A 16,000-nucleotide genomic window follows, 5' to 3' on the forward strand; every position below is an offset into this window, starting at 1 on the left:
GTGGCTTATTTCCAGTAATAAAATTAATATAATCATAATTAAGTGCTAAACCCACAAGGGTTATACAGCGCTGGGGCAGTAATAAGAATAATAATTCACTTTCATGTTACCATAACTTTCTACAATATAAGAGACAACACAATTTGCTTTTTAATTTATAATCTCAAACTTACATAAGAAATTATTAAAACGAAGCGTTAAACCTACAAGGGTCATATATACAAGAAATAATAAGTGCACAAACTGGCGTGAACACTTTTAGGGGGAAATAATCGAGGTATATTTTTATAATCATGGAGGAGCGCTAAACCCGTAGGATTATACAGGGCATGTGGGGGGGGGGGGTAGATATTCAGGCTCAATTCAGGGGACTGGAGCATAGATCCAATCCCCTAGATCAAGAGCCCCTCATCAAGGAACCTCCCTTGAGGGGAATCTAAGTATAAATCGAGAAATTTAATTTTTAAACAATGGAAAAAAGGTCACTTCGACCTTTTTTCTTTTTTTTTTGAGGGGTTAACCTAGGTAATTTACACATGTTACTTATGTATGATAATTTGTGTGTATGTATATGTGTACTTGTGCGTAAATTAACAACCTTAGGGAGGCGCTAAACCCATACGGATCACAATGCTTGAGAATTAATAGGTAAATTAGGTTCAAGTGAAGGAACTGGTAGCTCGAGTGCCTTGGATCAACTGATTAATGTTAGGTAAAAAGACATAAGTGTAACTAATGCGGCATTTTGTATGTCGTTTCGCTCACCGACTGTCAAGCACAGCTCCTGGAGCGAAACGTTTCCACAAAAAGCCACAATAGTTGCAAATATATCACCCATTCACCAACATCAATATAAACAACACCAACGAAGTTTAAATCACCCAAGGACTTAAAAATAGATAAATTTGTTCAAATTCCATTACTTAAATGTCGGCCATGACGACGCAGCCAGCCAGCACGTAGCCATCCCCGACCTTCCCTAACAACCACCCATAACTACCCATTACACCACTTGTACTCCTCGTTACCCAACTCTCACACACACCAACCACTCCACCTGCCAACCAGGGGGAAATAAGGCATAGAATAGGTGAAATAAAGTAATACTGCACCTCTGTCGAGCAGCACGTCCACCTAAGACGACGACCAATCAGGCACTGGTGAAGGGTGGTTCAGTTTTCTTATATATCTCAATTCTTCGCTCACTCCTTTGTATATCAGTAATTTTCTACCATTTTCCCTTACCTTGTGTATTTTTTTATCGTGTTTTAGCTATGGCCTGAGTATAGTAATGCATTGGTGTTGGTAAATATGTAAATGATGGTGTATATCGGTATTTAAAACGCGTTTAAGAGTTAAAAATTATGTAAATTTAAGTCACTGAACGATAATAAAAAATTAGAGATTATATACCCTAGTAACCAAATTCTTATGTAAGAGTGTATGTTATTTTATCTGTGTACCCACCAGCTGTTCACTACTATCTGTACTAACTCAAGGTTCAACTACAGCTCTTGTCCCCCTCATTTCAGTCTTGACGAGTTCCGCATTGCTCTCATACCTTCTACATGCAATTTGAATGCATTTGAGGGTCTCAATTTCTCTTATATTTTGGCCATTGCTTACATCAGATCAAGTTTCTAGCATAGATGATGATCCTAGTATATGATATGGACATCTACAAACCTCTAAACTACGTCTTCACATCTCTACTACTCCTGTTTACTTTCTGTACTCTACTGAAGAAGTTAGGTATCTTCATTGTGAAACGTTTCGCCTACACAGTAGGCTTCTTCAGTCAAGTACAGGAAAGGTTGATAGAAGCAGAAGATACTTGAAGACGATGTAATCAGTCCATCACCCTTAAAGTTTTGAGGTGGTCAGTCCCTCAGTCTGGAGAAGAGCATTGTTCCATAGTATGAAACAATATGGAGAAGAAGTGACAGGATGGAGCTTTTATAGCGCCAAGAGGTGAGACGTAGGAGAGGTAAGAACTCAGATGTTGAGAGGTCCCTCTCAAATCCAGCCCCTCTCACTAGTGGAAGTTGCCGAAGTTGATTGCAGGTCTGTACCAAGATACCCTTGTGTTGCAGTGTCTGACAGATTGAACATTAAAATGGTATAAAATACCGACAGGTTGTTAGGTAAGACACATATGCAACAGTTAGGTATCTTTATTGTGAAACGTTTCGCCTACACAGTAGGCTTCTTCAGTCAAGTACAGGAAAGGTTGATAGAAGCAGAAGATACTTGAAGACGATGTAATCAGTCCATCACCCTTAAAGTTTTGAGGTGGTCAGTCCCTCAGTCTGGAGAAGAGCATTGTTCCATAGTATGAAACAATATGGAGAAGAAGTGACAGGAAGGAGCTTTTATAGCGCCAAGAGGTGAGACGTAGGAGAGGTAAGAACTCAGATGTTGAGAGGTCCCTCTCAAATCCAGCCCCTCTCACTAGTGGAAGTTGCCGAAGTTGATTGCAGGTCTGTACCAAGATACCCTTGTGTTGCAGTGTCTGACAGATTGAACATTAAAATGGTATAAAATACCGACAGGTTGTTAGGTAAGACACATATGCAACAGTTAGGTATCTTTATTGTGAAACGTTTCGCCTACACAGTAGGCTTCTTCAGTCAAGTACAGGAAAGGTTGATAGAAGCAGAAGATACTTGAAGACGATGTAATCAGTCCATCACCCTTAAAGTTTTGAGGTGGTCAGTCCCTCAGTCTGGAGAAGAGCATTGTTCCATAGTATGAAACAATATGGAGAAGAAGTGACAGGAAGGAGCTTTTATAGCGCCAAGAGGTGAGACGTAGGAGAGGTAAGAACTCAGATGTTGAGAGGTCCCTCTCAAATCCAGCCCCTCTCACTAGTGGAAGTTGCCGAAGTTGATTGCAGGTCTGTACCAAGATAGCCTTGTGTTGCAGTGTCTGACAGATTGAACATTAAAATGGTATAAAATACCGACAGGTTGTTAGGTAAGACACATATGCAACAGTTAGGTATCTTTATTGTGAAACGTTTCGCCTACACAGTAGGCTTCTTCAGTCAAGTACAGGAAAGGTTGATAGAAGCAGAAGATACTTGAAGACGATGTAATCAGTCCATCACCCTTAAAGTTTTGAGGTGGTCAGTCCCTCAGTCTGGAGAAGAGCATTGTTCCATAGTATGAAACAATATGGAGAAGAAGTGACAGGATGGAGCTTTTATAGCGCCAAGAGGTGAGACGTAGGAGAGGTAAGAACTCAGATGTTGAGAGGTCCCTCTCAAATCCAGCCCCTCTCACTAGTGGAAGTTGCCGAAGTTGATTGCAGGTCTGTACCAAGATACCCTTGTGTTGCAGTGTCTGACAGATTGAACATTAAAATGGTATAAAATACCGACAGGTTGTTAGGTAAGACACATATGCAACAGTTAGGTATCTTTATTGTGAAACGTTTCGCCTACACAGTAGGCTTCTTCAGTCAAGTACAGGAAAGGTTGATAGAAGCAGAAGATACTTGAAGACGATGTAATCAGTCCATCACCCTTAAAGTTTTGAGGTGGTCAGTCCCTCAGTCTGGAGAAGAGCATTGTTCCATAGTATGAAACAATATGGAGAAGAAGTGACAGGATGGAGCTTTTATAGCGCCAAGAGGTGAGACGTAGGAGAGGTAAGAACTCAGATGTTGAGAGGTCCCTCTCAAATCCAGCCCCTCTCACTAGTGGAAGTTGCCGAAGTTGATTGCAGGTCTGTACCAAGATACCCTTGTGTTGCAGTGTCTGACAGATTGAACATTAAAATGGTATAAAATACCATATTGTTTCATACTATGGAACAATGCTCTTCTCCAGACTGAGGGACTGACCACCTCAAAACTTTAAGGGTGATGGACTGATTACATCGTCTTCAAGTATCTTCTGCTTCTATCAACCTTTCCTGTACTTGACTGAAGAAGCCTACTGTGTAGGCGAAACGTTTCACAATAAAGATACCTAACTGTTGCATATGTGTCTTACCTAACAACCTGTCGGTATTTTATACCATTTTAATGTTCAATCTGTCAGACACTGCAACACAAGGGTATCTTGGTACAGACCTGCAATCAACTTCGGCAACTTCCACTAGTGAGAGGGGCTGGATTTGAGAGGGACCTCTCAACATCTGAGTTCTTACCTCTCCTACGTCTCACCTCTTGGCGCTATAAAAGCTCCATCCTGTCACTTCTTCTCCATATTGTTTCATACTATGGAACAATGCTCTTCTCCAGACTGAGGGACTGACCACCTCAAAACTTTAAGGGTGATGGACTGATTACATCGTCTTCAAGTATCTTCTGCTTCTATCAACCTTTCCTGTACTTGACTGAAGAAGCCTACTGTGTAGGCGAAACGTTTCACAATAAAGATACCTAACTGTTGCATATGTGTCTTACCTAACAACCTGTCGGTATTTTATACCATTTTAATGTTCAATCTGTCAGACACTGCAACACAAGGGTATCTTGGTACAGACCTGCAATCAACTTCGGCAACTTCCACTAGTGAGAGGGGCTGGATTTGAGAGGGACCTCTCAACATCTGAGTTCTTACCTCTCCTACGTCTCACCTCTTGGCGCTATAAAAGCTCCATCCTGTCACTTCTTCTCCATATTGTTTCATACTATGGAACAATGCTCTTCTCCAGACTGAGGGACTGACCACCTCAAAACTTTAAGGGTGATGGACTGATTACATCGTCTTCAAGTATCTTCTGCTTCTATCAACCTTTCCTGTACTTGACTGAAGAAGCCTACTGTGTAGGCGAAACTTTTCACAATAAAGATACCTAACTGTTGCATATGTGTCTTACCTAACAACCTGTCGGTATTTTATACCATTTTAATGTTCAATCTGTCAGACACTGCAACACAAGGGTATCTTGGTACAGACCTGCAATCAACTTCGGCAACTTCCACTAGTGAGAGGGGCTGGATTTGAGAGGGACCTCTCAACATCTGAGTTCTTACCTCTCCTACGTCTCACCTCTTGGCGCTATAAAAGCTCCCTCCTGTCACTTCTTCTCCATATTGTTTCATACTATGGAACAATGCTCTTCTCCAGACTGAGGGACTGACCACCTCAAAACTTTAAGGGTGATGGACTGATTACATCGTCTTCAAGTATCTTCTGCTTCTATCAACCTTTCCTGTACTTGACTGAAGAAGCCTACTGTGTAGGCGAAACGTTTCACAATAAAGATACCTAACTGTTGCATATGTGTCTTACCTAACAACCTGTCGGTATTTTATACCATTTTAATGTTCAATCTACTGAAGAAGTCTACTGTGTAGGCGAAACGTTCCGGAATAAAGATACCTGAATGTTGCCTATGTGTTTTACCAACATTTATGCTGCGATGAAAATAAATGGTATAAAATACCGACACTATGGAAACATAAACACATATGCAGTTTAATGTGATCCTTTGACAACGTTTCGCCCACACAGTGGGTTTTTTCAAGTCACAAACAGATCTGTAGATCTGTTTGTGACTTGAAAAAGCCCACTGTGTGGGCGAAACGTTGTCAATAAAGGATCACATTAAACTGCATATGTGTTTATGTTTCCATTTATGCTGCACAGTTTTGGTCACCGTATTATAGAATGGATATAAACGCTCTGGAAAACATACAAAGGAGGATGACAAAGTTGATCCCATGTATCAGAAATCTTCTCTATGAGGATAGACTGAGGACCCTGAATCTGCACTCTCTAGAAAGGCGTAGAATTAGGGGGGATATGATTGAGATGTATAAAGGGAAGACAGGAATAAATAAAGGGGATGTAAATAACGTGCTGAAAATATCTAGCCTAGACAGGACTCGCAGCAATGGTTTTAAGTTGGAAAAATTCAGATTCAGGAAGGATATAGGAAAGCACTGGTTTGGTAATAGAGTTGTGGATGAGTGGAACAAACTCCCATGTACAGTTATTGAGGCTAAAACGTTGTGTAGTTTTAAAAATAGGTTAGATAAATACACGAGTGGGTGTGGGTGGGGGTGAGTTGGACCTGACTAGCTTGTGCTACTAGATCAGTTGTCGTGTTCCTTCCTTAAGTGAATGTGACCTGCCCTGACTAGGTTGGGGCATTGGCTTAAGCCGGTAGGAGACTTGGACCTGCCTCGCATGGGCCAGTAGGCCTGATGCAGTGTTCCTTCTTTCTTATGTTCTTATGTTCTTACATGGGAATTTTTATTGAAGAAACGTTTCGCCACATAGTGGCTTCATCAGTCCAATACAAAGCAAGAAGGTGTAAGGAGAAAAGGACTTTGAGGTAATCAGTCCCTCAGTCTGGAATCGATGTGTTCAGTCCCTCAGTCTTGTTGAAAGTACAGCATGTGGGTGAATTAATTAGCCAAATCTTTCCTTTCTAAACACAAACAAAGAGTGGAACGTACACAACATTATAAAACTCTAAATAACAAGTAGGCACAATAGCTTGACTGGAAGAATACACAAATAACCCGCATATAGGAGAGAGCAGCTTACAACGACGTTTCGGTCCGACTTGGACCATTTACAAGTTACTATATAAATGGTCCTAGTCGGACCGAAAAGTCGTCGTAAGCTCCTCTCTCCCATGTACGGGTTATTCTTGTATAAAACCTCCTCCTTCTTGAAAATCAAAATGGTATACAATACAGACAGGTATTGTATACCATTGAACTATCCCAGATAGTTCCTGACTATGGAACCGAACTTCTCCAGGCTGAGGGACTGACAACCTCAAATTCTACAACTTCAAGGGTGATGGACTGATTTCATCGTCTTCACATCTCTACTGTTGCTGCTGTCTTTCTGTATTCGACTGAAGAAGCCTACTGTGTAGGCGAAACGTTTCGAAATAAAGTTACCTAACTGTTGCCTATGTGTCTTACCTCCTCCTTCTTACTCCCAGCAATCCTAGACCAGCTGGATGATGGTTTATTTAAGTACAGGTACACTTAAGTACTGTTACCCAATTATCTGTAAACTCTGTATCAGAGTCCACTTTACCACGGAGCTAGACCCAAGATATGGGCGTCCAGCCGGAGCCAGACGATGTTTTCCCATACCCCCGGGGCACTAAGCTCGTTTTGAAAGTTATTTCATCGAATCCTGCCACATGCAGTGGACAACGAGAGTTTGCAGGTTCGAGTCCTGCTGTGGACGTAAAATATTTGTAAGTAATTTCGCCTTTTTGCGAATTGTTAAGCATTTCGAATCTCTTTCGTTATCCACTGCATGTGGCAGGATTCGATGAAATAACTTTCAAAACGAGCTTGGCGCCCAGGGATATGGTGCCAGGGGGTATGGGGTAACATCGTCTGGCTCCGGCTGGACGCCAATACTTATCTTGCGTCTGGCTCCGTGGTAAAGTACTGTGGACTCTGATACAGAGTTTGCAGGTTCGAGTCCTGCTGTGGACGTAGAGACAATGTAAATAATTTCGCCCATCTGCGAACTGTTAAACATAGTAACGAATGTGTAAATTCCCTAAACACCCCCAAAACAACGTGCCACTTTGGTCCATAATTAGCATTATTAGGCAGAGGTTATAATCATGACTGACTTCTATTGCAATTTACTTCTAGGTTTTAAATAATAAGATATTACAAGGATCCCCAATAGAAATAAGTCACTGTCATAATTTCTGGGTTATCCTAGGTAATTTACACACGTTACTAGGTATAATATCTATACCTAGATATTAATACCTAGTAACCTGTACCTACTTGCTTAGGTATTAGAAATGCTTCTCACCAATTGGCCAGAACTCTGCACACATTATTGCAACTTTAAGGGACGTTCAGCAATGCACATTACTTACATTACTGTGCTAAAGACACCACTGTGGGATACAAGAAACTAGTAAGCCCGAATTTTATTTATTTATTTAAAGTGTACCTAGGACCCAGGCTATTGAATTTTTTCCTAGGAAGGTCAATGAGGCCTCAGTCATTGATATATATAATACACGGACAGGTCCAGAAAACACATAGATTTGTTTCTGTATATTTCGACCCCCAGCTGAGGTCCTCTTCAACAGAGATCAAGGGGTCTTGATCCACTGAACTGGAGCCACCCTCCCCTTGAATAAAACCTTCTTAATCCAATTCCTTGGGTGTTGCATTAGACCCCTACGGGTCTAGCGCTTAACCACTATGAATTAAAAAAGATAACTGATGGGACGTAACTAATTTAAATCTAAAGAAGGCCAGGCTAGCTCCGATTTCATGGATCAAAAGCCCTTCACCAGCAAATTACCCACGTGACATGTTAAAAATTAATAGGTGAGAGTAAGACACATGTGCAACATCTGGGTATCTTTATTGTAGACGTTTCGCCATCCAGTGGCTTTATCAATACAAATTCAAGGACATAACTTGAAGACAGTAGAACTATGTACAGAAGATGAGGTAATCAGTCCCTCAACCTAGGAGTAGGTGCGAACAGCACCATAGTCGTGGAGATTCTGAAGCAGAAGAAAGAATCCTGGCGCTTATATAGTAACGTCAGGTGAAGCAGACGAGGGCAAATACACTGGTGGGCGGGATTCCCCAGTGGAAGTAGGTCCTTCCCAAAGAGATGGGTTAGTTGTAGTAGTAGTAGTTGTCGTAGTTGTGAAGGTTATGTACATGTCCTCAGAATTAAGATTCCATGATGTTGCAGTGTCTGACACTGCAACATCATGGAATCATAATTCTGAGGACATGTACATAACCTTCACAACTACGACAACTACTACTACTACAACTAACCCATCTCTTTGGGAAGGACCTACTTCCACTGGGGAATCCCGCCCACCAGTGTATTTGCCCTCGCCTGCTTCACCTGACGTTACTATATAAGCGCCAGGATTCTTTCTTCTGCTTCAGAATCTCCACGACTATGGTGCTGTTCGCACCTACTCCTAGGTTGAGGGACTGATTACCTCATCTTCTGTACATAGTTCTACTGTCTTCAAGTTATGTCCTTGAATTTGTATTGATAAAGCCACTGGATGGCGAAACGTCTACAATAAAGATACCCAGATGTTGCACATGTGTCTTACTCTCATCTTGTCGGTATTATATACCATTCGTACACAAAAATTAATAGGACAGAGGAACGGAGAAACCCACTTTGGAGACAAATTAAAAAAATGACAAAGAAGCTGCCCTTTATTATCTCTAAATGAGGTCCTCTTCAGCAGATGTAAGTTGAATAATGACTGTAAGCTCACATCTAATAATAGAAATACACATCTATTAACAGAAACAGATCTAATAATAGAAATAGGGTCTATTAATAGAAATACACATTAATAGAAATACACATCTATTAATAGAAATACACATCTATTAATAGAAATACACATCTTTTAATAGAAATATACATCTATTAATAGAAATACACATCTATTAATAGAAATACACATCTATTAATAGAAATACACATCTATTAATATACTTATACTTATTCATATGGTACACTTGTTTAAGCAACGTTTCGCTCACTAGGGACTTTATCAAGTACATAGTAAGCCCTCAGTGGGCAAAACTTTGCATATATAAAAGTCGGACCAAAACGTCGTTGTAAGTTTGTGTCTCGTATGTGCGGGACATTTGTGTATTACTCCAGTCATGGTACAGGGCTTTTTCCTTCTTTCTTGAACGAATATGTTGTTTCATTTACACTCATTGTAGTTCTCTTCGTCACATACATAATTGCCATGAAATCTTTTTTATAAACATGGACAGAAAAGGTGGAAATTCACCAAGCGAACTGTACAATAATACAGTGCTTACGGCGCAAGCTATCAGTGGCCCTATAAACCCCCCAATAACAGGATACACTGCTAGTCAGTTATATTTACAATGCAGTCATAGCTTAGGTTCCATCCCATGGTAATTCACGCATCACACTGTGTCAACGGCGTTTTACTTTCCGTCTTTAGCCAGATTAAACTACCGGCGTTGCCTCCAGGAGAGGATAAAAATTGCACTTATGTACAGTTCAGAGCACTGATTAATGAAATGTTTCTCCACACGGACTGAAGAAGCAACGCATGGCGAAAAGATTTCCTCTAATTAAGAAGACAAGAAAGAAGGAACACTGCAGCAGGCCTACTGGCCCATACTAGGCAGGTCCTTCTCATACATAAACCCACTAACAAAAATATTTGTCAAACCCATTTTCAAAGTACGTAAGTGTCCTTTTCCTCGTCTCATCGGTAAAACCATTCCACTTCCATTTGAAGGACGGGCTGTCGTCAGACATCCACGGGATTTCTGTCATAATAGAGTTGTGGATGAGTGGAACAAAAAACTCCCGAGTACAGTTATAGAGGCCAGAACGTTGTGTAGCTTTAAAAATAGGTTGGATAAATACATGAGTGGATGTGGGTGGGTGTGAGTTGGACCTGATAGCTTGAGCTACCAGGTCGGTTGCCGTGTTCCTCCCTTAAGTCAATGTGACCTGACCTGACTAGGTTGGGTGCATTGGCTTAAGCCGGTAGGAGACTTGGACCTGCCTCGCATGGGCCAGTAGGCCTTCTGCAGTGTTCCTTCGTTCTTATGTTCTTATTGGAGTTTTACGACTCACTTGCCATGGGCTCTAACCCCACCCGAACCGTGGTTCGTCGTCAGACATCCACGGGGATCTCAAATCATGTTATTGATGATATAATCCATGGACAGACTGTGGTCAGACCTCCACTGGAATCTCCGTCACGTCAATACCATCGACAAGGTAATCCGTGATGGAGCCCTCGGGAAGCAATAGCTTGTTTTTCTCTATTTTGAGGGAGAACATGTAGGACTTAACGACGGCCCAGGTGTAGAGGGAGATGATGAAGTGAGCTATGGCGAAGACGAGGTGGGGGAGTGTGGTGAAGGGCAGAGGCACCAGCAGGAACACTAAGATAACGATGTTGTGCACGCCCGTGAAGGCCACCCACCCCTGCAGTAGCTTCACCGACCCCTGCAGGAGCAAAATACCATAGTTAATGGACATTTTAAGCAAGGAAGATCTGTATTTTGCGACACTGATGAGTGGAGTAAGCTCCCGAGTAGCATTATTAAAGGGAGTAGCTTAGAAAAGAGGTTGGACAGGTACACGAGTGGATGTGGGTAGGTGTAAAATGAACCTTCCTAGCAGGGCCAATAGACCTGTCGCAGCGCTTCACGCTATTTATATTTTAAACGTCTTAAGATAAGGCCCATCATCCGTTGTGGGTTTATTCTACTGTCTGCTATAGTTCGTGGAGTTCTGTAGAACGATTCCCGTGGCCTGGTGGCAAACGCTTTTGCTTCACACAGTGAGGGTCCGGGTTCGATTCCCGGCGAAGGGGTGGAAACATTGGACGTGTTTCCTTACACCGGTTGTCTATATTCACCCATCAGTAAAATGGGTACTTGGGTGTTAGTCGACTGGTGTGGGTCGCATCCTGGGACAAAACTGACCTAATTTGCCCGAAATGCTCTGCATAACAAGAGGCTTTCTATATAATAGTATGTCATTGATGTCATTGTCATTGATGTACTTATAGTAAATAAAAATATTATTTATTTATTTATTAAAGTAGGATATGTGCTGTTGATGCTGGTAAAAGACTCTTAATTCAAAGAACTGGAGCTGTTTATAATTCCCGTGATAAAACTTTATTACCTCTTATTCCTTAGGTGCTGTAAGACTCCTCCTATTGAGGTCCTCTTCAGCATAAGGGAACACATTTGGAGGTAGACATATACAGGTCTTTCCACCCATCTGCGTTTCTGTCTAAATGCGTTTTTTTTAGAAGCGAGTATTTATTAATCTTTCATGGTTTATTTGTGCTATGTATGGTCTTGTGTGTGTATGTTGAATACACATAAAAATGTGTAACCATCACTTTCGGGAATCTCTGTGACTTAAAATGGTCATGTAGTTAAGGGAAGTATCTCTGCATGTTAAGTTTACACATATTTGGATCCAAATCTACGTCCTAAAACCGTCCTGGCCCCCATCCAACCCGTGTGCCCCGACAATGTGTCAAACCGGGTAAACATTTCTCTCTACGAACAGCGCTGTTACAAGACCCTAGTGTCTTATAGTTCATTTCTTGGTATGATATCCGATTCCCGTATGTTGTTCACGAGCACTGAGTCATGTGCTGTGATCGTATTCACTATGCTGTTGTTGTTTTCGTTCTTGAGTACCGGATCGGATATTAGGATTCACTGTGGTCTTGTTTTTGTTGGTGGTTTATAGGGCCGCCACGACCGACGCCGTAGTGACCCCTGCCTTCCGGTGTCTTGAGAGGAAACATGGCCAGATATGGGAGGTAATGATTGGAAAGGTCGAGGACTGCGAAGATTAATACCAATACACCTAAGAGTAAAGCGGGGCTTTATCATGACAATGTTTCGCTCCAGGAGAGCCTTATTAAGTCATGACTTGTTAAACGTTATCTTAAATTGATAAAGCCTTGTTCTCTTTTCAATGTCTTTGGATTACGCATCTGGGAGGTAACTGGGAAAGGAGCGACGCTTTCTGCAAGAAAGAGAAACGAGAACAAGTATACCCAATTAAATCAGATGGGCCTTATCCTTTTAATTATAACGACAAATTTATAATTGAATAAAGAACTGGCCATGAGAGCATTACGAATCACTCACTGAAAGATGACGAACCGGCACAATACTTGGACTTCACGTAAAAACAAAAACAAAACAAAAAATCATATTATTGTGAGTGACAGAACTAATATATAAGACATCTGCCAGCCGAGTGCTCTCCCTGCACAAATGTTAGTTTTAAAAACGTATGAAACAAGAAGATTGTAACCAGAAAACATGAAAGTCCACTCCTATATATATATATATATATATATATATATATATATATATATATATATATATATATATATATATATATATATATATATATATATATATATATATATATATACGTAGTATTTTTACTCTAATGATAATGTTGAGGCTTTTGCTTTGTGGGATATAATAATAATAATAATAATAATAATAATCTGGGGGTTGGTTACCTTAATAACGCCTACGACGACACACAGAGAGAGGATGCAGTAGATACTGGAGTAGGTGAGAAAGAGACCAGCTACCAGCAACACTGTTTCAAAGAGACGGTCTTAAATAACCCCATGGCGGGTATGGTATATTATACTGATAAGTTGAAGAGTAAGCCACTGCTACACATGTGTCTTATTCTTCAACCACATGTATACAAAATCAGATACATGTTCGTAGTAGACGGACACATATATCAAAGAACAAGTTTTTTTGTTTACAAAGTACAAGGAATACGCAAAAGGAGGAGCATATCAAAGACGGTCGTGTGTAACAATAGTACATGTTCTATCATTATATTCTACTTTAAGGTGTTATAGTTTTATATATATTTTTGGACAGTGTGGCTGCTAGGATGACACCTGTACTTACATTTGCCTTGGTCATAAATGCCTAACACCTGTGTTTCTGGTTCAGGTAGCCACGGGCAGCTAAATTTTTTAACGCTGCTGTTGTTGCTACTGCTGATGTTGCTGTTGCTACTGCTGATGCCGTTGCTACTGCTGTTGTAGTAGTTGCTGTTGCTGTAGTCACTGCTGCTGCTGTTGCTGTAGTCGCTGCTGCTGCTGTTGTCGTTCCTCTCAGCAAGGAGACAGCCATTGGCACTCTGCACCGCCTCGCCATCCGCATTGCTGGCACCTTCCTGGGCGGCACCTCTGTCGACACCCTCCTGAGAGAGGGTGACACCTGGGTGTAGGGTGGCATTGCTGGTGCCGATACCTGGCTCCTGAAGGAGGGAGTGGTGGGTGTCGGTGAGAGCAGGCTCGACAGGGCAGTCTACCAGCATCATAACGCCAGCTGTCACCATCAGTGCTTGCCACACCTGTGTGCCAAGCTGTCTCTTAGTGGACATATACTAGTGGGAATTATTATTATTAATATTAGTAGTAGTAGTAGTAGTAGTAGTAGTAGTAGTAGTAGTAGTAGTAGTAGTAGTAGTAGTAGTAGTAGTAGTAGTAGTAGCAGCAGCACTAGTAATAACACTGTTACGGCTTGCTACAGAGTCTTCTGATGGAATAAGATCTTCGTACGATTTTTAATGTCTCAAATACCACCAGAGAAGACAAGGTGGTCTAGATAAATGCTAATCAGTACTAAAAGTAGTTAAAGAGTGCCTACAGGTCCTTAGGTAGTGCCAGTTGCCACCCAGCATGCAGTTATACTGGCGTTACCACTGTCTTTTGTAGTATTGAGAGGTGCCAGGCATGGCGAAAACAATGAAGAAATCAGTGAAGTTATGTTTAAATAAATAGCTTTGAAAACTGACACATTTATAAATAAGACACTTGTGCAATACCTCAACTTCCACTTTTCTGTTGGACTGAAGAAGTTAATGGGTGGCGAAATGTTTTCAGAATAGATGCCCACATGTTGCACGAGTGTCTTATTTTCCAGAATAAAGACACCCAAATGTTGCACGAGCGTCTTATTTTCCAGAATAAAGACACCCAAATGTTGCACGAGTGTCTTATTTTCCAGAATAAAGACACCCAAATGTTGCACGAGCGTCTTATTTAGCAATAAAGATGTGGTAAGATGTGTACATAGTACACCGCTTATTATGGAGAAAGTAATTACTTAACAGAGAGCTCCAGTAGCCAGTGAGTGTCACTTACCAGAGATAGAGTGCCAATAGTGCAGGCACCCGTCTTGAGGGACCATTTCACACAGCAGTTGTCTGTTGACCAGTAGTCTAGGTTGCCCTTGGAGTTCATGTACATCCTGGAATACAAGCTCAAGCCTTTGCCATCTGTACCTTGCTCACTCCCTGTCACCCTTTCCGTATACACAGCCCTGCCACCTTCACCTTGCACCCCATTACTGTAGTTGCTATCCACATAACTGCTGCCTTCACGTCCTCTGCTGCCTTCACGGCCTCTGCTGCCTTCACCTCTTCTGCTGCCTTCGCCTCCTCTGCTGTCTTCTCTGCTGTCTTCACCTGCTCCCACACCTCTGCTGCCTTCCCCTCCTACTCCTCTGCCACCTTCCCCTCCTTCCACCCCGTCTTTGCTGCCTTCACCTGCCACTTCACCTGTCACCTACACTCTCCCTACAACTCCCACAAGTCCCCTTTCACACCCTTCTCGTAGCTTCGTAACACACACATCCACAATGCGACTAATTACATAATATGTGTTATCTCGACCCATCTTAAATCTATATAATTTATCCCTAACATATGACTACAACATACATGTGCTCTCAAAAACATTGTATAAAATTAAACTGCAGTTACAAAATCCGTTGTAGCGTTCACGAATAAAGCTAAGCTTATTTTAGCTTAATAAAGGATGTATGCAATGTAAGGTGTATTTCTCAGTGCATATATGCTGAGAGTTCAAGTCCTCTGATGGTGAAAAGGTTACATGCAGCCTTAATGATTCTCGTGTAGTTGATAGATCTTAAACATCATTAAGCATCCAACTATCTTTAATGACCCTCGTGTAGTTGACAGGCCTTAAACGCCATTAAGCACCCAACCAGCTTTAATGACCCTTGTGTAGTGGATAGGCCTTAAACCTTCAAATTCTCTTAAGTGTACTGAAGAGTGTAACCTGAATAAACATCTAAGTTCCCCATAAAGTTTACATCCGTACGTTTTTTTTCTTAAATAAAATGAAGGTAAACTAACGTATTTTGTCTCCATCTACGCAAACATTCCACTGGAAGCCTACATCCAGGGCAGGAAGCTTAGGATGTTTACGTGTTGAGTTAACACAGCCTCCACTTTCCATATACTGTCTAAATCGACTCCTCCTCCACTTTATTTTGCTCAAACCAATAATATGCTAAAGTGAATTTGAGAAAGTTATGAAATAGGACAGACAGTCCTCTGTGACGCACTGCCTTTCTTGGGTTATTCTTCGTGGCTAACCCTCTAGCTTTAAAAATCCGAAGAAAATCTTATCATGTCCTGCAATTAGTGAGTGTTTCT

The 16,000-nt window shown here is 41.4% G+C and overlaps 1 protein-coding gene across 3 annotated transcripts in view; it reads right to left on the minus strand.

Annotated features, from left to right (window-relative positions):
- Positions 1 to 9,253: 9,253 nt before the first annotated feature.
- Positions 9,254 to 16,000, minus strand: part of LOC128702393 (uncharacterized) — a 130,266-nt gene continuing 123,519 nt past the window's right edge. For all 3 annotated transcript variants that reach the window (XM_053796636.2, XM_053796635.2, XM_053796637.2), the window contains 4 exons: positions 14,682 to 16,000; positions 13,438 to 13,888; positions 13,026 to 13,108; positions 9,254 to 10,963 (listed from right to left, as the gene is read on the minus strand). The exon at positions 14,682 to 16,000 is cut by the window's right edge and continues 485 nt beyond it. In XM_053796636.2, the coding sequence (XP_053652611.2) occupies positions 10,688 to 10,963; positions 13,026 to 13,108; positions 13,438 to 13,888; positions 14,682 to 14,786 (915 nt within the window). In that variant the 5' untranslated portion in view covers positions 14,787 to 16,000 and the 3' untranslated portion in view covers positions 9,254 to 10,687. The remainder of the gene's footprint in view (positions 10,964 to 13,025; positions 13,109 to 13,437; positions 13,889 to 14,681) is intronic.

Source organism: Cherax quadricarinatus, chromosome 80 (genome assembly GCF_038502225.1).
Source record: "Cherax quadricarinatus isolate ZL_2023a chromosome 80, ASM3850222v1, whole genome shotgun sequence".
NCBI classification, from domain to species: Eukaryota; Metazoa; Arthropoda; class Malacostraca; order Decapoda; family Parastacidae; genus Cherax; species Cherax quadricarinatus.